Raw genomic sequence first — 22,291 nt, forward strand, 5'->3', positions numbered from 1 at the left:
AATGGAATTTGGAATTACAAATGGAAACTGAAGCTAGAATCTGTATTTTTTTTTATGAAACTTTAACTAATTTTTGAAAGGAATCCATCACATTTGATTGACAGCTATAAGACAAATTTGCACAGTGAAGCCAACAGTTATGATAGTTACTCCGATTTGCTCACTCTTATTTATTCTTAATGAATAATGTAATCTTACTTTATAATATAACGATTTTATAATCGCACTTCAAGTGGCACAAAGTAGCAACAATCATTATTTTATATAGATTTTAGTCTTAATTTAAAACTTCATGGGATTGGAGCACATACTACTCTACTAAACACACATTTAAACATGTACATGACAAAAAAAACTTGTATCTCGAGCACAGTTATTGGAGTTGAAATGAACTTAACCCTGGCTTTACATTCTCATTAAACAAAGGCTTCACATTTTTTCATGTCTATCTTATAACAATAGTGACATGCCCATTTGTACATTGAAAGGGTTTTTGGTTTCTGTCCGTACTAGCAGCAAAAAATGTCTTCTTATAACAATTTCAATGAAAGTGATAGAGGGCGAAATATTAAGTCCTTGTTCCGTGTAAAAATTTAAATGTTAATTCAAAGTTCAGCTGAAGTTAATATGAGTTAGATAAATCAAGTGGATATATTTCAAAGTTACAGTGTATTTAGCACCCATTTCTCCCTTTGTGTTATCATCCCTCCTTGCAGCTCATCAACACCACAAAGAGGGCAATAAAAAGACTTAAACTTTGGAATATGTCCACTTGATTTGAAAACTGTGTCTGCTGAAGCATCATATTAGCTTCAACTGAACTTTTCGATGCATTCTTGCCCAAAACGAAGACAGGATTTTGTCCCCCATCACTTACATTGCCAGTATGGACACGAGGAACAATTACAGCAACCATAAACCCTTTCAATGTACTGTACATGGTCGTGTTAGTCAGACAAGATGAGAAACTGTGGGCCTATCGTTTGAAGTAACTCACTTTTTATCTTATGGCAGCTTTGTGTAATGAATTGATGTTTTTTTTCTAACATTCAGCCACTTTCTTAAGGCCTGTATCTGCAGATCTTCTATTTTTTTCCATCATTTCACTTTGTACTGTGCTGCAGATACAATATTTGTGACCAAAAGGTTCAGCCTAAAAACATGTATATCAGCCTTCACAATTATTCCACAGTTACAACAATAATAATATCCTAAACTGTGTGACTATCCTAAACTAAATGACTTAGCTAACATATTAGAATAATAATACCAATGTCATTATTTCTTAATGCAAAGGAAATGCAAGAAAATTCAAGGGTTTTTTACAACCTGGGAATTATTTTCATAGTTCTGGCTATCAGACATGTCATATTCATTTTCTAAAATCTGGTGGACACAGAAACACTACAATATACACTATATACAATTATACTACAATGTCCACTGTGGAAAGCAACACAAGCTCAAGCCATGATAAAACAGATTTAGTTATTAAATCAGTCTGTTACATTGGAGTCCTACTAGGAAAGTATTGCTTTAAAGCCGGCATGGACACGAGGATTACACAGACCAATAACTCTTTTAATGTACATATGGCCATGTGAGTGAAGTATTAAGAGAGACTTAAAAAAAATCTGATCTGAAAACTGAAATTCATGAAAACAGTTGCATTAACAAACACACAATTGATGGTGTTTTGAAAGAAAGAGTCCTGCAAGAAAGAAAGAAAGAGAGAAAAAACCTGAGAAATAAAAATTAGTAATAATCACTGACTGTGTGATGACAGTCACGTCACACAGTGACAGTCCCTTACTGACAATATCAGCTAACTCCACACTGATTGTGTGTAAGTCTGATTGTATTACATCAGTAAATCTAGTCATTACCTGGAATCCAAGATACTTCTTGATATCAAACCATGCCAGATCGTTGTGGTTACACTTCAGGAGTTTGCCTTCATAGAATAGAAAGTCCACTGTGAGGTAGACGTTCGAGTTCTTCACCAGTCTCCTGCTTTCAGCTACAACATGGTTCTGCTCAAAGGTGTGATGCATCACCACCAGGATTATCGGTTTACCACCTGTAAGCACAGAGATAACACAACCAATTTGAGTCAGGAACAAGTAGAAACTTAAGAGTGGAGATCAGTTTGGTCTTTACTCCATTTGTAGTTTTGGTCTTCACCAACTCCTGAGAAATATGTCCAGCTCCTTAGCTGCTAAATTTTCCACTATGTGCACCAGCTAGTCACTGACAGCTGCGGCCTGCATCTGGAAACAAGGGTCGAGAGTTAAGGTGTGATGAGAGTCGTAACAGTAAAGTTGTGAACTGTAAGACCAAAACAGTGATCTGAAAGATTCAAAAAATCTGTAGAGTGGAGGGTAACGCGGGTGCTTACGATCTTTGACCTTATCCCCAACATAAATATAGTTTTTTTGCCTGGAAAGGAATTTGAATTTATTATGTGGCGCTTACAATGCATAAAAACTACAATTTAAAAAATCGTCACCACACTTGCTCCCAGAAACAGTGTCTCAGTTATTGTGGATAATCCACAGACCTGTGGACACTCTTTTTTAAGGAATATTTCTTCAATAGAAAGTTAGCTTTAGCCAGTCATCAAACATGGATGCCAAGCCGTGCTGTTAAAGGCAGTATTCATCCTCCTAATTGTAAGGATCGGTCATGCCAGCATTTAAATAATAACGACATAATTTTGGACTAAGGATTGGCCAATTTGGGGCCTTGGGGGGAATAGTTAAGAATAAAGGCATTGCAAGACCAATTACAGCCTGTACAAAAACAATACTTATGTTCCAAAATAAGGAACATTTCACACTGATTGGTCATATTTCGCCGTATAAATTTTACCAGCCAGTGTGAAACTGGCCAAACATTAACCAGAGGCATTTCTTACCAGGACTTTCATCGTGAGGGGACAAAAAACCAGACAGTAGTCACATTCTTCAGAATTGTTCACCTCAGTATGGCCACAGCCTTTAAACTTCTCGACAAAGACTTGATGAGCAGCAGTTTTTCCTGCCAAGAAGACAAAGAATGTTTTCCATGACGCTCACAACAAATGAAGAAGAATGTTTGAGACATTATTGAGCTGTAAGATAATTTTCCGTAACCACACTGCCTGAACCAGATTAAGTAAAATCTCATATAGACCAAGTTTTGTACCAAACTGAATAAAAACACTGATAACAAGCAACAGACTAAATGTAGAATCCAAGACTGAACTGAGGATAGTCAGACGCAGCCCCATAATGTCCCATTGTTTACAGTAATATATCACTTACTGATGTGCGTACTGATCCACGTGTGAATGGCTATCTACATAGTCAATAAGTGTTATATAACTGAACTGAACAAAACAATTCAAATCAGCAATTGATTACATTTTTGGGCTGGTGTTGCGGCGTGCATTTTTGTCAGCCATATTGTCTTTTGATACTACCACTAGGGGGTGCCAAAGTCAGAAATGTTTTAGATTATATACAGCTTTAATCTAAATATCGTTTGGGGTAAATTAATCAAAAAATATTCACATTTTTAATCACAACTGCTTTGCCAGCTCATAATGCAGCACATCTAGTCTCTAGTTATTTTGTTCTCATAACTTTGTGATTGTATAGTTACATTTTTACAACAAAGGTTTATTTAACCAATCTAATGGCAGTCACAAATGTTTTAGCTGCATTAGCTGGTTGTTTCAGCAATGACAACAAGCTGTAGACACAATTATAATTTGTTAGCTTTTACTCGCCCAGAAGACACATTAGAGGTCTATAATCTGTAATACTCCGATGCGTGGTAGATATTCAGCAGTTCATAGCATCACTATTTTAAAAAAATTTGGGAGGCTTATTTACAAAATAGACTGAGACTTTCTTACGGATGTCTACACTTGCCAGAAAATTAACTACGGTGTACTTTCAATTTTGTTTTCACAAGCAAAGTGATCAAAGGTTGACCACAAAACAGGAAGTGCAGAGATGAAACATGCCATTGTGTCAGTGTTTAGACAGACATAAGATATAAACACAACACAACAGCAGGAGGAAGCAGGAACTGTAGAGCAAATTTGCGCAGCCCTGCCAGTGCAATGCACGGCCACCGGCACTTACTATGTGTTGTTTTTAGAATACAGAAATAGCCTACCATGTTGAGTCCCCTCACATGGGGGTGGAGGGAGTCTAAGCACTAGGGCAGAACAGGATCAGCCTTTACCAGGTTAGCTGTGGAATAAACCTGCTTTTAAGTGTTAACTCACTAACTTGCTGCATATTTCATTATCTAGGTGAAAGCCACATAGAGGAACGTCTGAGCACCTTTCCTTTGTGCAACTGTAACCTTTGCAGCTTATTTCAGAGTTCAAGGGACATATATAATAATCAAACCTCAAACATAAGTGTAAGACGTATAGCCAATCGAGGTCCAATAAGCAGCTTAGACAAGTGAGATGTGGATACTTGAAAACTCCAGTGCACATTCACTGGGATTTTTCAGTCGAGACGTGTTATGTCCAGCAGTTAAACTTCTGCATAGTTTGCACAGTTAAAGAGTCTGGATTTTTTTTTTTTTTTTTTAATGAGGGAGAGGGAGTAGAGGTGTTTTAAGAATTTTTAACTTGGTAATTTTAGTCAGAAATTGTTATTTTTTGTTGAAAAGGTATTTCAACAATTTCAGAGGATTTCGGGAATGATCAATAGTTGTCTTTTTAGTCCAAACAAACACCACAGCAGCTGATTTCTCTTCTCCCTCCTGTGTATTTAAGTGTTTATATTACTCTGTATTACCTACTGGTTGCAATTGGATGCTGTGTGGGCCAACTTGACGATGACTCACGACTGAAAACCCTGTCAAAGAAAACCGAAAATTTCCATGCTGTAATTACCCACATTCAGTCAGGTCTCATTCGTTTGAGCTAAAGCCGTCTCTGCTTGGTATACTACTCAGTAACTAGGGCTGGTTAAAGCCTACAGGATACATCTAGAGAACCAATCAACATCTGACCATAAGAATCACATTAATCAATTAAAAGACACAGTTCTTGTCTTTGGAGCGGTAGGTTATGAACACAGGTAGAACGGAGGCTTAAATGGTGCATATTTAAATGTGTTAATCAGACAACCACACAGCAAATCTGGTGCTGTTTAATTTTACAGCACAGTAAACTAGGACTCACACTTTTCTAAAATGTCAAATTTGAAGATATTAGGAATAACACTTATATTAAAATTACTTAAATGTAACCCTTGTCGCCTAATCCTAAACTACACTGTAGAATTGACATTGTTCCATTCATCGACGATGCCCCCACTACCTCAGCGAGCAAAGAGCTAACAGGTGACTTTAGCTTTGTTATCATGGTCATGTTACTGTGATAGAGTTGCCTTGCCTTTATTCATAATTTTTCCATCTATAATGTCGAATCCAAAAAGCTTAAACACATTACTTCTCGATGGTTTGTTGTCCTGATTATCCATTCGGCTCAACTTGCTAGTTATCTCCATTTTGTGTGCATTAGATAAGAGGGACACGGCGGGATGAAATTATGAACTGTCAACTTCAGTTTTGGTCATATCATCACAGACTGAATATTTAATTTTTTCCTACGTTCAAACATATATTAAGTTTTTAACAAATAGTGGCAGCTCTGATAGAAATACAGTACGCAGGCCTCAGACGAGGTGAGCAACGGGGAATAAAAGAGTTGCAAAGTGTGAGGAGTTATTTTAGCTGCCCCTGGTTCTGGGAATAAAAGTCTAATTCATTTTTCCCAAAGAGCCGTGTTACCCCATCTTACGTGACGGGGTGGGAACTCTTCCTCGGCTTAGATCCGTACAAAAGTCTCCCGGTTGAATCCTCAGTCTAAACGATTAAACACTGTGTTATAAAATATCAGGTTCTTTGATAAAAAGTCAAAGGTACAAGCTTTTAAAATTTCCAGGGGAGAAGTCAACTATGACTCCCAAAGCGCATTTCGGCAGGAAACATCCAATCACTGAGCTTAAAGTTTTGTCACATGAGCTGCCAAATGTGGGGGCGAGAGCTAAAGATTACTGCGATGAGAAAAACTCGGACCATGACGTAGTCCCTAACTTTCTGATTCGCAACTCTGACCGGCTTCATCTCCAGAGCAACGCTGCCCGAGGCTCATGGATATTGTGCTATTAAGACGCCGTGTCAAAGTGACAGACAAAACATAGCTTCTCGGAAATGAAGCTGAAGTGAGTAGAGCTGGCGGCCATAACATAAACTTTCATGATTGTTACATTACCCAGGAGATTCCCGTGTAACATTAAGGATATCGCTTAAAGAAAAATTTGAAATAGGAACACAGACTCGGGGAGAGCCGGCGGCCCCTCCCATTTCACAACACTGTAGGGGCCCGGTAGCTCATTTCTGCCCATGGCCCTTCCCAGCCCATTAATCCGGCCATGCCAAAGGGTAGACATCGTTCACCTTCGAGGGTGGACTACATTAAGGCAGACTGTGAAATGAATTCACTTACGGGGGCTTTAAGTAATGCCATTAACAAAACACGAAGTGTGGGAACCGAGCAGTATTTTCATTTTTCATTAACTGAGATCGATGAAAACTAGAGTCACTCAAAAAAAAAAAAAAAAAAAAAAAGGTCGATATTTCCGACAGCACCTGAAGGGAGCAGCAGATGCGGGTCTTATTTGTTCTCTCCAGCAGGAGGGCGTTCCTCCGGAGAAGACACTAACACAGTGTGGTGAATTATGCCGGTGTACTGACTCATATTTAGATGCCGACCGAGCTTAGGTTGCGTCCCAGAGTTTTTTAAGCGGCCGGATCGGGACTCCCTCGATGTTAGCCTTTCCCGGTGCTATCGCTGCCGGGGGAAAAGGCGACAGAGGAGGCCAGGCTCGAAGACATGGAGGCTAACCGTCCTTGCAGAGGGAGTGAGCTGTAGGACGGTAGGGCTCTCTAGCATTTCTTCCTACGATAAGAAACAATGAAAGGCGGACAGGTCAGGTTATGGTGTCTCTGCCTGGGGGGGGGTAAAAAAAAAAAAAAAAAAAAAAAAACTACAACAAAAAACCCCCAAACGGCTTGTTAACTGGCTAAGTCCACTTGTTCTGCTTTAGCTGCAGCTTTCGGACGTGTTTTCCTGCCCGTCGTCGTCAAAAGCCAAATGTTATGGTTTTTTTTTTTTTTTTTTTTTAATCCCACACAGACAATAATGATGGTGGGTTGAAGTCCTCTCGCCTCAGTCCTGGAATGGCTGGTTGTAGAGGTTCACTGGACCAAGGAAAAAACAAACACACACACACACACACACACACACACACAAACCATACACTTTATCTGTTTCTTTTAACATATCAACATATTCGGGGATTTTTCTGTCGTTATTTAACAGCTCTGTTCATTAAACTGTAAGGCAGTGGCCTGCAAACGAGACAAGGGGCACAGCCAAATGCATGCACCGTCCAAATGTCAAGCATGATGGAAATACAACACACACTGTAAACATAACGGCTGCAGGAAAGGGTGCCTCCGGCGCCAACAGTATGTCAGCAGAACCATTTTTTGGTACTTTAAAGAACCTTTTTTTTTTTTTTGAAAGAGTCTGCAGCAGCAGACCCAAATATTCTACCAAACACCTTTCAAGATGTTGCAGAGAAATCTTATTTTGCAATCCCCTGTATGTTGTAAAGCAGTGCTCCAACTATGCATCACAGAAACTCTTAATGAACCCCACTGTGGGTTTTTTTTTTTTTTTTAAATGATGTTTTTATTTTCCAGTTGCACAATCAAAAGTCATCATGGTTCCACATGTAAACACAGAACCTCTGTAGAAACTTCACTCTGCATCTGTGACACTCTTGTCATAAATGTGGAGGTGTATTTTTGTAATAACCATTAGAGTATCTCACCATGGCCTTTAGAATGAAATTAAACTTGGAAAGTCATGCTACAGTATCACAATAATACTCTCCGTAGCGTCGCCCCTGTACATTTTCATAAAGTACTGCCGTGTGACACACCTGTCAGCTATTCCTTAAAAATATGTTGTTAGTACAGCATTGGGTTGGGACTGTTATCAGAATGATTCCAGATATATCCCATATATCAGTGAAAAATTACATAACTATGATAATCAAAGGTGTTTCCATGTGGAATTTACTGGCCAAGTTTTAATGGATTTAATTAACTTTTCTAAAATTAACAAGATTTGCTGATATAAAATAATGAACAGCCTGGGAGGAGATACAGCGTTAGTGTGTACCGTATTTCCTCAGATGCAATGATTTGTTGATGAAGAGATTTATAGGTTTACAGGTTAATTAAACATTAAGATCACTCCTAATGTAAACCCAAACGAGCTGGTCAAATAATGGGTCCATCCTCGTAGTTTTGATTCTCTGCTATTTGCTGATAACAAACAAGTTGGCTTATAAAAAAATATAATAGATAATAATAATAACAATAATAATAATAAGACTAGGAAAATGTAAATGTAAATATAATATCACTAACACAGCTGTGGGAATAGTTATGAATTATGTGATCAAGTGTAGGAGTAGTTTCCGAGCTCTTTGTTTTACTTAAAGCCCGTCACCCGGAGCAGGTACTGTAGCGGTGTCAGGTAACACCGGGTAATAAATACCAGGTGTGCCAGCTGATTGCTCAGTGGCTTTAAGGTAAAACCAACAGCTCGAAACTGCAACAATGCCTCTGTCTCACTTTTCTAGACTAGCTCTACTATTATACGTTGTAAAAATCTGTGGATCTGCTGATGTGGGACCAGGTGGAAGCATAGTAGATAATAATATAGAAACCCGAATTAATTATTGAGATATGTAACACTGTCACGCATTTTTTGACGTTCTGTGATTCTTTCTTATATGTTTTCAGTGGTGAATTCTTTGAGGGGGGGGGTTGGCCCTCCTAGAATGGACCCCGCCCACATTGGAGGGGATATGTCACCTCTGTACGTGCCAAGAAAAAGAAAGTCTGTCCAGTCACAACCTAAAAGCGGAGTGCCATGTCCAGGTACAGAAAAAAAGACATTATTCAAATGATTATAAACAGTGTACACTCGACATTGCAGTAACTTTGACTGTGAAACATCGTGTTATTTCACCTGCCACTGTATCGCATATGCGGACGAACGTGGCAGCTTTTGTTTTGAAAACTACGCCATCACTGTGCAACAGTGTCTTTTCATTATTTTGAATCACATAAAATTTCAGTCTTTCCAACAGTTGTTCAGCGAATGCCAGAAAGAGCCTGTGAATCAAATGCAGTCGGATACCCTAAGGTGAGAATGAATATGCAGTTTGAATGGAATATACATCCCGCTGCTTATGGTTTTGCATGTGATTGTATTGTTCTTGTTTTAACCATGTGTTTGAATCAACAAAGCTATCTGGTGGTTACCAGGAAGTGTTGCTAATAAGTAGCGTTTGAATGCCTACAATCTGTTAACTTCATACACAACGTTGGATCCTCACAGTTCTGTACTTGAATGTTTTAGAATGACGAGTCTCAAGCCCAAGATGCTCTAAAGATGAAAAGAACTTATGGTAGAAAAAGGTAAGAGGCTGATCAGTGTGTCAACAGTTAATTTGAGTTTGCACGACAAATTGCGCGATCGAAGCATTCTCAGCATGGTTATGAATGTGTCTCTTGATGTTATACTGAAATAGAAGTACGGCTACGATCCGCTCAGTGCCCTCAAATGCATCCAAATGCGAGCTTTATATTTTGGATAATATGTGATTCACTTGCTGCAAATTGGTTCCAACTGATAATAACTGATTTGTTTATGTAGACATTAAGAATGAATTCATGCTAAGAATGTTTGAGTTTACTAGAACTTTGGTTCGTCCATTTAGTGTGCGATCATACCAACATTACATCTCATCTCATCTTCGGAGTTGACCCTGCATTACTGCAGACAAGCCAAGATTTATAACTGATAATAATAATAATAATAATAATTATACGTTCTCACTTTAGGATGCAGGAGAAAACCAAACCAGTGATTATTCCAGTGACTGACGGTAAATTATTCTGCTCTTAGTGCTTAAAGGCTTTATTTATCTCTTAACGGAAAAGAACTCTCAAAGAAATAATTGGATATTTGCGTTAACGGAGACTGCTACCTCATACTCAGACCCTTATGTTTTATCCTAGTTACAGGTAACCAGGGGTGACGACAGTTCACTTGGGAAAAAAGAGATATCACTGCTTAAATAAATGAAAAATAAACAGGAACCCTTGCTTGGACCAAGATCGTACCATACCCGTATTGTCGGCCATTCATCTCCTGGGCTTTGACTCAGGAACACAGCACAGTCCGGCTGTTGTCTTTTGCTTTCATGTGCAGAACGATGTTTGTGCCTCAGATGCTCTAATTAGGAAATTCGCTTCAGTCTTTGGTCGCCAAGTGTTGTAGTAAACACGTCTCTCAGAAAACACCACCCATTCATTGTTAACAGTTTGGAAACTTAAAAACCTTGATGATGATGCTGATGATGATGAGGATGATAATCATAACTTCATTAATGTGGAATCTCGTCCAGATTAGAATCAATTCAAGTTAAGTGCTTCTCATAGGCAGCTTTAGTAATATTGATCAATTACGCAATAAATGTCTATCAGACTGCATCCCATTGATAATGTCTGAGGCAGACGACCCTGACTGTTATTTAGAAAGGCCAATGACAGTCTAAGCACACTGTTGAATAATCAGGTTGTGTGTTCTGGGAATGTCTGTCTGCGACGACAGTTTAAGAACTTTCTTATAATCATTTCTGAAATAATAAGAATTTCATATCTTTTTTAATATCAGGTACGAGGACCTCCAGAGTGTCTCCATAGGAACAGTAGATTACCCAACCACCAGCTGCTCAGTGATGTCATCGGGTGAGCTGCCCAATGGGGTGGATCCTGGCTCCATGGCTCCGCCCACAGCAAGGCTGCCTCCAAGACTGGTGGCAAAGGACGCGTGGCCTCAAGGTCCGGAGGCCGGCAGGGAGCAGTCCCAGCCTCAGGACCAAAGCTGGAACTCCAGCAGGGACAGAGGCCCCGATGCCTGGGCCCCAGGTAGAGACCGACCCCAGGAGCAGGTCTGGAATTCAGGCAGAGACCGAATGGGACACTCCAGTCAAGACCAGACATGGATAGCGGGCAGGGACAGAGCTCATACTGGACAGGACCAGGCCTGGATGACGGGTCGGGACCGAGGTCCTGAGCAGGGCTGGGCAGCTGGCAGAGACCGAGGTCAGGATCAGGCCTGGAACGCTGGCAGGGATCCAGGAAGAGACCGGGCCTCCACAGGGCCAGAGCAGTCTTGGGGATCTGGCCGAAACGAAGATCAAGCCTGGAGCAACACGAGCAGAGACAGAGGACACGTCTGGAGACCTGGTACATATTCAAACATGGGCTACAAGTTTGCATCAACTTGTGACAGATCCCACTTTAATTTCTAAAAGTTTGGTTTTTCAAAACTATTACGTCTCAGGTTAGGAATAATCATTTTCATGACGTTTTGAAGGTTAATATTAAATTATAAAACTGAATGAATTTGTAGACCAAAATCCTTCTAAAACTGGACTCTGATTGGCTGACTGCAGCAACACCTCTATTTTTAAAAGACTACAAACTGGCCCGAATGAGCAAATTTTAAACAACAAAGTTATTTATCCTGAAGCTGTAATTATGGTGCATTTAGTGTGAGTTTATATAGTGAGCTTTTATTCGTAAATGCTCAAAAGAAATCAAATTTTTAAAAAATGTATCATTTAAGATTTATGTTCAGGTACTGTATGTTTGTATATGAAACAGTTTAATAGTATTTAGAGAGCAGTATAATAGAAAGAATGTGTTTGTACAAAAAGTAGAGTCAACGGAGTGTTCTTAGAAATTTTTTGGCTTTGTAGTTTTGTAGATTGATTTTGTTCTTCCTGTGCCTTTTCAAAGACATGAACATGAAGAAGGTCCAGAGAGTGGAGATGGAGCGGAGCCCTCCTGTTAATAACTTCCCACAGCCCCAAGAGGGCAGAGACTCCTGTAAGTCACCACCCAGTCCGATATTTAGTGGATAAAAACACATATCCTTCAGATTCCCTCTCGCATCACAAGTTGTCTCGTTCACCCATCCGATTTATCGTAACCCCTCCAATTCAGCATTTATAAGCAGCACACAAACATGTAGTAAATGGTTTATCTCAAACCGTAATGTAGCTAAAATGTCCTATATCTGCATACTACAACATTATAGTGTGTTGCATTTAGCATTTGACAAAAGCATTACTTGCATGGTCACAACAAATTAAAACTAAGGTTTTTAAAATTGAAACAGGGATTTATTAAATATTGAATATAAGGTACAACTTATTTTTGTATTATTCACTTTTTACACTGTTATTCTCTAGGTCAACAACAAAACTTACACACTGACATATGAATAATGGCAATGGTTGAATTATTTTTGTAAAACAAAGTTTGAGGAGTTGTCTCACATCTTTTCCACAACCATCATGGAACAAAACGATAAATCTGCCGTAATTATAAAGTGGACTGACACCCCATTGTGCTTGACAGCAGCATTATAAGACACTTACATGTGTAGATACAGCCGTCTGATGGGCCAGTCCCACTGGCAGTGTCATTGTTTGGTCAGTAGAGGGCATTTCTTCATTTTGTTTCAGTGATAGCACCATTATTTTCCCAGTGTAATTGATGTTAATTTGGGCCTACAGTTATTTATCATGTTTAGTGCTATTGAGACAGAGGAATGTGATTGGTGTATAATAATGTCTTGAAGTTTAGAGCATGATGAGCACAATCAATTTGCAAGGATTTGATAGTTTGGTTGATACATACCAGAGATGGAGCAACTGTATTTCTTTTTCTGTTTTCAGTCCAAACATATTTCTCAGACAGATTGAAAAAAGGGCCTTTCTTAGCTGGGGCGTTTAATGAAATGACAAACAACAACAGAGGATGCAGTAAACGACAAAATAGGTTCTGGATAAAAAACAAAATTACTAATCTAATGTAAATATTCCAGGTTCAGACGCAGCCAGTGTTGGTGAGGCCTCCACAGCCCAGCCCAGCGAGGAGCAGAAACCTCCGGTCTTCTCCACCAAGAAGGAGCCTCCTACCTACCCTCCAGGTGAGAGAGGCTGACCAGAGCAGCGCATGGTAACCACTGCAGTTTATATTTGGGTAGAAAATCTGTTCGCAGTAGTCCTTCTATCCCCACTGTCTCTTAGTCCCAGGAAAGGTTAAGGATGTTTGTTTTGAAAGGGGCTGTAATTCATTTAATTCTGAAATTTAAAAAACAAAAACAAAATCAGTCAATCCAACGTAAAATCAAATTAGACTTGGTATTAACTAAGCATCTGCAGCACCAGTATAAAAGAATTAGCAGCTAGTAGCAACAATAGACTACAGCTAAGACTTGGACTTAATATCATCATACCGCCATTCTGGAACATCTCTACCGAGTAAAACAAGTAAATATCTTTACTTGTCAACATCCACCAGGAAGTCAAGAGGAGCGCTGGCAGCTCCAGATTGTGGCCAAAGGCAGAGTCACCTGTCCAAAATGTAAGAGTGTGAGCAGAAAGACTGTGGAGGGGCTGAAGAAACACATGGAGAACTGCCGACTGGTGAGCACTCAGTGTTCAGACATCAACTAAGTCTACCTTAAAAGCAGTTTTAAAGCATACAGCATTTTACATATGTTGCCTGGTGAAGCCCTCACCCGTACAGTTTAGTAATCACGGAATACACAATCTGCTGTTATTTAGAGAAAACATACACCTCTGTACTGGAATTTATCCCAACTGCAAAACCCCCAAACTAAGGAAGTGGCACGTATGATATAACTTTTAATCTGTCGCGTGCAGCAACCTTTTACCTGTCAACACTGTGGGAAACAGCTGAAGTCTTCAACAGGGATGAAGTATCACATCATGGCTGACCACAGCCATCTGGTAAGACTATTCATCTCTAATCCCTACTGTACAGGCCTACTTTTACCATTGAATTATTTCCTCTATCTCAGACACACAGTTTGCAACAATTTTCAGATTTTCTTACAACTATGCCTGATAATCTAGAGCTGTTTAATTGTGAGGAACATTTCTTCCAATAATGGACCTATGTATCGTCTATTTCTCGATAAACAAAACTTTAATTGAAGTAGCGGTGTTATTTGGCTCTAATGCGTATCATACGTAACGTTTCTATCATTCATAGAAACTGCACCATAGAGTGACCACACTCTTTGTGGAGTTTGACGGTTTCGACACTGATTTTAGCCAGCTGTTTTTGTCTGTTTGTAGCCTTCAGCAGACGATGCCAAGGGCCTGGATGATCGTGCCATCAAAGACAAACTGCGCAAAATCCTGAAGAGACTGGGCAAATTAAAATGCTCTAAAGAGGTAGACTGACATATCAAATCCATCTAAGAAAGGAGAATAAGTAAGATACGATAAGAGAAGATGCAACTTTGATGATGGCATGGTAAATGTTTTCCTTTTTTTCCCGTTTCAGGGCTGTAATGCTGCATTCACCAGTATTATGGGCTATGTATACCACATGAAGAAGTGTGGGAAGGAGGAGTCAGAGCTGGAGAAGATGTTGCTGAATTGCTCTCACTGTGGGAAAACATACAAATCCAAGGCTGGTCTGGAGTACCACCTTAAATCAGAGCACGCTCCTGTGAGTCATGTGTTTTCAATCTGCTAATTCAGGTGATTCAGACCAAAGGAACAGTTTAATTAGCACAGTTTATACGCAAATAAAGCCAACATGCTTCACATTAAAGGACATCAAAATGAATGTATGTTTACTGGGTTACACTGGATTAAATCAGAATATATTTTAAATATCTGCCAATTTAAAAACTGGTTTTAAACTTTAGTTTTAAACCGTATAACATACTTTCAAAATTCTCCCCTTCCTGTTACCCAGGTGCCCCAGAGGACTGAGGAAGATGAGGCACTGAAGGCCCAGAAGGAGTCCAACCCAGAGAGGACGGCCAGCGGCAGGGTCCAACGAGCCTCGGCACAGGTGGCCAACTTCCACCTGGCTGAAATCGCCAACAACGAGTTGCCCAAAGACTGGCCCAAGAGGAAGTTTCAGTCAGACCTGGTGCCCGATGACAAAAAGGTAAGAGGAGAATCAGTTTATATGCAGGATAGTTGGGAGAATATATGAGGGTATCTTTGTTTATTATGGAGTGTGTATTCAAACAGCGTAAAACTTTTTCACCAATTGGTAGGTGCTGTTTATAATCACCTGAAGGCCAAATGCACAGAGATATTAAAGATAACCATATATGCCAGTATACAGTTTGTACACGTGTGCCTACATTGGCCTTTGCACTTTCACGAACGTCCTCTTGCTCGTGCTGTCCCGCGTAGTTAAAATATGCCCGACCAGGCCTCCCTGCCTTCAGCCAAGAAGTGCTGAGGAAGTGGAAGAATGAGGTGAAGCTGCAGAGGAAAGTCCAGTGTCCCAACCAGGTAGAAAACAACACTTTACTTCTTCAGATCAAATTATTAAATTCATGAATAATTTATTTTCTCTCTGTCTAGCTTTGATCACTGGTTTGTGCGAAGGCTGGTTATGGGATTATACCTATTGTAATGAATGATATATACTGCATAAAGTTATTTTTTTGTGTTTGTGTTCATTTTATTAATGCTTTTAGCACATTTAATTGTTCATCAATTGATTTTTATTATGTATTATTTCAAAATAAGACAGGTTTGGTCCTGCATGTATGGAGATGATATTTCTATTTGTTAGATTCCAGCCAAATAATCAAGCTGTGTGGGCAGAAATCCAGAATGTTGTTTCTTTCTCCCTCAGGGTTGTGGCTGCACCTACACCAGTGTGTCTGGCCTGAAGGCTCATCTGGGACTCTGCACAAGGGTAAGTCACCTTTCTCCCGGTTTTACTCTCTTCAAGAATAGAAACGCCGTCATCGTGTATGTAAAGTCCAATGATCGTACAGAAATTGTGGCAGCCTGATGACAAACCATAAAAAACACACCATAAAACACCATAAAAATCTAACCATAGATCATAGAATCATCATGATCAAATTATCAATAAAATTATTTCCTGTATTTTCATGACCCTACTGCAGATGCAGTCAGTAGTTATTAAAGTATAGGATATTCCAGGGGCTGATGATCAAGTCACGACTCTCTGATTTGATCCCATTTCAGGGTGACTTTGAGGCTGGAAAATACAGATGTCTCATCTGCAATAAAGAGTTTAACTCTGAGAGTGGAGTGAAATATCACATCAACTCTGTCCATTCACAGGTAATGACATAGTTGACAACAGGTATCTCTAACTTTCCTCTCTGTTTGTGTTACTGTATGCAGACCACTTTGAAGAGTTCCCCTGCTAGCTTGCTCTGACCCTGTCCTGTATTTTCTCTCCTCCTGTCCTTGCTACATGCCACCAGGACTGGTTTGTGACGAACAAAAAGGCCTCCAAGAAGTTTGAGAAGTTCCTCAAAAACCAGCCCAAGGAGGTTGTCCATAATGTGGACAAGCAGATTGTGGATCAGTACCACCATCACCACCTCCAGCACCATCAGCAGCATCACCAGCACCAGCATCAGCACCACCACCACCACCATCACCATCAGCAGCAGCAGCAGCAGCTCCAGCACCAGCCCCTGCAGCACCCTCTCCAGCCACTGCATCACCTCCAGCACCAAACCCAGCTCCTCCATCCAGAGCACCAGAACCTCCCTCCACAGGTGGAAACCCAGCTCCATCAGCCCATGCTCCACTACACCCCTCTAGAGCCTCCTGCGGGACCACTGTGGGTGGATATGGACCGGAGAGGAGCCATGCCAGGGCCAGAGCAGGCCCCGATTGAGATGGAAATGGCTGACGTTGACAAACCTGCAGAGGAAAGCAGCGGGATGGTGGAGGTTAAAAGGAGAGAGAAGGGGGAGAGAGCAGGGGAGAGGGGGAAGGCTGATGGGAAGCGGAAGGATTGCTTCTCTTTCGGTGGTGGGGGTGGTGGTGGAGGTAGTGGTGGCAGCAGCAGCAGCAGCAGTAGCAGTAGCAGCAGTAATACAGGCAGCTCATCCAGCGAATCAGAGGTGGAGCAGCAGGACCGACAAAGACAGATTGACCAGTGGAATCTGAAAAGACCAGGCATCATGGAGCCCTACCCTGAGGCTGGAAAGCGACAAAGGAACACTTAAAAAGGCCCTAAAAATGACACTAAGCTTAACACTCGTCTAACGCTCTCACGCACCAGAGCTGATTTTAACAGAGGTAGAAAAAGATACCATCGGGTGTCCGTCCACACTTTGCCAGTTGTGACAGTGTGACATAGACGAAAACAAACCTAATTTTCCACAAGACAAACAGGTAAGAAGGCAGCTTATGACAGAGTAACAATTTTTAACTTCCGATGCTTTGGAAGTTCAGAAAGCTCTTAGGTGATGATGGATATCTTCAAGGAAACCTCAAGGTGTCAGCGTGGATACGAGACTTCTGGTTTAGAGGCTGTTTCTCTGTATTGAAATGGTCGTCACTGTATAGCCCTGAGAAATGTAGTTATACCGTTTATCTGTGTGTTTATACTGTATGTAACAGATTCTTTTCACCTACTTTAAACGTCTTATTCTTTTAAGAAGTTTGATAAACACTTCTCGTCTTTTATGTTCACCTTTATAGGGAAAAAAATTACTCTAAACTGAAGAGAGGATGCTTCACTATAGTATTTTGTTAGACTTGTCTAGTTGCTCACTCTCGGAAAACGTTTTGTGCCTCTTAAGTATGATCTATATAACTTCATACTGCTCATCAACACTTTTAATTACAAATTATTTGCCTTTTGTGGGCTGAATAATGTTGGAAATATAACTTTTCTGGTCAAATGTGATAGAAAAGAGGTTCTCCCTCACCTTTTCTCTTCCTTTACATTATTTTTATCTGTGGGATTTAAAGTTTTGTTTTTTTACTGTATATTGACCATGAAAGCACCTTGGTTCATGACTGGCTTCAAGCTGCCATCCTTGAACCAAGTCTTCTGGCAACTTCTGGTAAGATGAAAGAATCCGTTTGCACCTGTGCTCAGTGCAGTTACAGGAGTTATCGCAGGCAAATCACATGTGAAGAGCAATGAAGCAGAAAGAAAAAAAGAAGTTAATAGATATACTTAATAGATATACTTCAACACTTTAGTAAACACTTTATTTCTGAAAGATGAGAAGACCAACACCACTCTTGATAAGTCCGAAAAACCGATTCATCTCCCTCCGGTACTTCTGTGCCGAGTGTCTCTGGCTATGCTACAACATTTTGCTAAGACATAGCGACAGCATTTTAAAACCACATATTGATGTTGTTACATTTATGTTTGTGGAGGGATTAAACTAATGAGATACAGCTTGTTGAGTAGCGAGCGTTAATAGTTTTGGTAAGGGTAGTTTTGTACTTGGGACAGAGCCAGGCTAGCTGTTCTCCCCTGGCCTTTAGTTTTTATGCTACGCTAAGCTATTCGCACCCTGGATCTAGCTATGTACATAACACAGACATGAGAGTGGTCTCAATCTTCTCATCTAAATCTTGGAAAGAAAGTAAATCACTTTATTACCTCCGCCAAGGTCTGTTTGTTTGTTGGTTTTTTTTTTTTTGGTTGTTGGTTTGTTTCTCAGCAGGATTACGCAAAAACTACAGAACTGATTTGCACCGAACTCGGTGGAGGGGTGAAGCATTGGCCAGGGAAGAACCCATTAGATTTGGGGGCAGTTCCGGATCATTTAGAAGTCAGATGTGTATTGTTTGACGTTGGCCTTGGCGGAGGTCTGCGCTCTGCTGACCGTGTTTTCCAGTTTCTCAAGATATTACTCGAGATACTCCTTTTTAAAAAAAAGGGTTTGACAACACACGTCAGCCTACAGCATGATACTATTCTCAACACTCATTTTCTAATTAACAGAAACATCAAAAAGTAAAAATGTGATTAATGTGATTAATTAGAACTTGAAATTGATCCCAACGGTGAGTGAAGCCCATGTCTAAATGTAGTTTTGAGATATGTATTCTTGTAGTCTCTTAAAAGTTGTTGAGATGTTGGAATCTTTCATTTGCGGTAATGTGTTTTTTTTTTTTCTGTTCTTGTTGATGTTTGTGTTTTCTTTTTTTTAATCTTAGTTTTACAAAAAAAAAAAAACATCAAAGTATAGACCGCCACCTCAATACATTCACACTTCAACAATGGACTGGTTTCCATTGATGTAAAATAAAACATCTTAGAAGGTCCAATTGCTAGCTCTCTGCCATCTTGTGGTCTTCCTCAGTGGATGATTTTTGCTCATTCGATGGGCATGTGATGATAACTGAGATATCTCCATGACAACTGAGCCAATGCCATCAGCTGAAAAAGACAGCAGATGTGGTTGAAAGTTCTGTAAAAACAGAGTAAGTGGACCCTAAGTGAGGATGTTTTTACGGTTGCTACTAATAATTAGTTTCATCATGGACTAATCTGCTGATTATTTTCTTGATTAATCAATGAGTTGTTTTGTCTATAAAATGCCCATCACCGTTTTCAACAAAGGTGACATCTTTAAATGTCTTGTTTTGTCCAACCAACAGTCCGAAACAAAAGTTATTAAGTTTCAGCAAAGAACATGATTAAATCTGCACATTTGGGAAACTGGAACTAGCAAATTTTTGCTTTATAAAATGAGTGAAATGATTAATCATTTATTAAAATAGTTACCAATTAATTTTCTGGCGAATGACTAATTGATTAATCAACTAATCATTTCAGCTGTTATGTTTTTGTTAAACTGCTTTTTCCATGTTAAGAATGAACTTAAATGCTTGATTTTTTTTTTACCGATTTGTTGTTTTTTTGTTTTTGTTTTTGTTTTTTTTTAACCACAAATACAGCTGAAGTCCTTTTAAACATTCCAGGTATGTCTGTTGTTCACATCACAAAGTAATATCAGCAGGGAATCAAAAGAAAGCACAGAAATATGATGGTTAATCAAAAAACGAGAGCCAGTAAATATGTTGAGGACGTCTGGCGACTTATTGATTATTTTACAGTGCAGTGCGGTCGGAGTGGATGATTTTTGATGGCCAAATGAACAGAAGTATACGGCAGCACGCATCCTCTCCACCTCACCGACGCAGACATTGACACAGATGAACTACAATGACGGAAAGCTAACAAGCATTAAACGTGGAGGCTGGGTGTTTTTCTTTTCTGTTCATTCTTCAAATACAGACCTGCTTTTGTTTCACAGAATATTTAACCAACAGCATGTAGCCTAATGTTTGTGTACTCTGAATTTTGTATCTACTATGGTGGTGTCTGGTTGTGGATGGTTGTCATTGTTGTCATTTGTTTGTGGCATTTTAACACTATTTTTTATATATTTTACAACTTTTTTTTTTGCATTTATGAATGTATTCGTTTCCCTTCTGCTGTGCACTTCTGTTAAGCCAGTTTTCCTCTTGAAAGGATAATTAATTTATCATTTCTCATTGGATTTGATTTGAAACACTCAACGAGGATTACCCTTTAATCTGTGAATCTGTCTATAACAAACTATGTAAAAAATATTTACTGTATCTGATTCTGTTTAAAGTGCTTTACCCTTCACTGCCCTCCATCAGATGCCTTTTGGAAGAACAGCCTGTGTCATTTAAGTTAGAAACGTCCTAGTACATGGGAAGTAATTCAAAAAGCATGATTTCTTTTTATTTTTTATTATTCACCATGGATCTCAAGAAGTGGTGGAAAACAAGTTCAGTACCGCTTACTGACTTTGATTATTTTGCTTCAAGCCTTGTGAGAAGCCTGAGAACCCCTTTTCTATTAGGGATCCTAGCACCAGCATCACTCATTTTTTTTATTTTTTACTATGATTATATCTTTTCTATTGAAAAGCGTCATTTGCATGGTAGCTCTGTAACTTCGTTGACGGACAAACGTATGTTAAACCACCTTTTTTAACCTGTATGCAGCCATTCTCTTGCGCCGGGTCAGTTAGCCTTTGATTCCAAAGTGTGTTGAGTGATTGGACCCCGGTATAATTGCATGCAAGTCTAGTTTTTATTTTTATCTTTACTTAAATCTTTCATTTAACCAGGATGGACTTTGGAGATTGAAGACTCTTCTTCAAGGGTTCTAGCCATGTTAGCATTACATTGCTTGTAGAGCTAATCAGTTGTTGAATTGTTTACCAAGACTTTGATGAAGTCTGAATGTGTTGTGGTGGTGCTTTTTACTCTGTTTAGCCACTGTGGATGTTAGTGCTTGTGGTAAATACCCAGTACTTCCCAATAATAATCATAATAAGATAATTAATCAAATTATTTTTCATAGCCTAAGCCAGAGGTTTCCAACCTTTACGGCTTGTGATACCTTAATATCAAGCGGTATTTACTTGTAACCCATGGTCACCGTAACCCATCGTTTATAACCAAGTCAACAAAAAAGTAAGAAAAGTAAAAGTAACTGAGTACTTTTTATTAATATATTGCCCAGTCATTTCTAAGGAAAAAAGCAAAGCTGAAAACATAAATTTAATTTTGTGTGTATTTTTTTTTTTTTTTCTTGCTCTCCTATGCTGTTAGCTTTCTCACAAACACTTATTTATCTTGATTAATCTCGTGACCCCTTGGGGGGCTCCTGACCCTGAAGGACACCGCTGACTTACTGTATGTGTTCTCCTGTTGCTGTTGAAAAACTTCCCATGTCACAATATGCTTGTCACCAAATCTTTATCCCCCTGGATGCACTTTGAACCGTTTGATGGCACAAACAAAAGAGACTACAAGTATTTCACAAAGCACCCTGGGTCCCTGACTTCATGTTCTTTAATACTTAAAAAAAAAGAAAAAGAAAAAGAAAAAAAAAAGCTTTTACAATGAAAAAAGTCCAAGTGGAATTTTAAGCCATTAAATCAGACATTTAATGGCTTAAACTTCTTATTCCATAGGATGAACTACAGTAGTAAGTCTCGGACATGTTTTCACTATGATAAAACATTTAGGTCTTGGACATTTTGTCACAGTACTTTGCACCTTGTCCTCCTGCTGTTACTTTATTTACAGTAGCATGTTTTTCTTAATGCTGGAGCACAGTTCTACAATCCAGATTTAGTCAAAGTAAAAAGCCTCATCTGTTATAATTTCTGTATTTTAGTGCCAGAAGATGAGTTGTGAACTACTGTAGGTGACCATTTTCACAATAGAGAGTCAAATATTTTTCCAAGTACTGGAGG

At 39.4% G+C, this 22,291-nt stretch overlaps 1 protein-coding gene across 2 annotated transcripts; it reads left to right on the plus strand.

The window, feature by feature from the left end:
- The first annotated feature begins 6,739 nt into the window (after positions 1–6,739).
- znf512 (zinc finger protein 512) lies at positions 6,740–21,571 on the plus strand. Of its 2 annotated transcripts, none has more exons than XM_040124473.1 (16): positions 6,740–6,953; positions 8,899–9,036; positions 9,237–9,304; positions 9,521–9,579; positions 10,841–11,415; positions 11,971–12,060; positions 13,064–13,168; positions 13,543–13,667; positions 13,908–13,994; positions 14,346–14,444; positions 14,557–14,724; positions 14,977–15,174; positions 15,429–15,530; positions 15,880–15,942; positions 16,242–16,340; positions 16,487–21,571. In XM_040124473.1, exons 2-16 carry the CDS (start codon positions 8,937–8,939, stop codon positions 17,240–17,242), a joined length of 2,694 nt encoding a protein of 897 aa, XP_039980407.1. In that variant the 5' UTR covers positions 6,740–6,953; positions 8,899–8,936; the 3' UTR covers positions 17,243–21,571. The 2 variants fall into 2 exon arrangements, with proteins under 2 accessions (XP_039980407.1, XP_039980408.1); XM_040124474.1 differs by having other exon boundaries at positions 9,249–9,304.
- Positions 21,572–22,291: the final 720 nt, after the last annotated feature.

Source organism: Xiphias gladius, chromosome 4 (assembly GCF_016859285.1).
Source record: "Xiphias gladius isolate SHS-SW01 ecotype Sanya breed wild chromosome 4, ASM1685928v1, whole genome shotgun sequence".
Classification (NCBI taxonomy): Eukaryota; Metazoa; Chordata; class Actinopteri; order Istiophoriformes; family Xiphiidae; genus Xiphias; species Xiphias gladius.

What these genes read in the sequence shown, in the direction of transcription:
- znf512 (XM_040124473.1), top strand. Translation starts at nt 8,937, where the DNA reads ATGGACCCCGCCCACATTGGAGGGGATATGTCACCTCTGTACGTGCCA. An exon ending in TGGCTGACCACAGCCATCTG is followed by an intron (nt 13,995 to 14,345) that starts GTAAGACTATTC and finishes GTCTGTTTGTAG; the next exon opens with CCTTCAGCAGACGATGCCAA. An exon ending in ATCTGGGACTCTGCACAAGG is followed by an intron (nt 15,943 to 16,241) that starts GTAAGTCACCTT and finishes ATCCCATTTCAG; the next exon opens with GGTGACTTTGAGGCTGGAAA.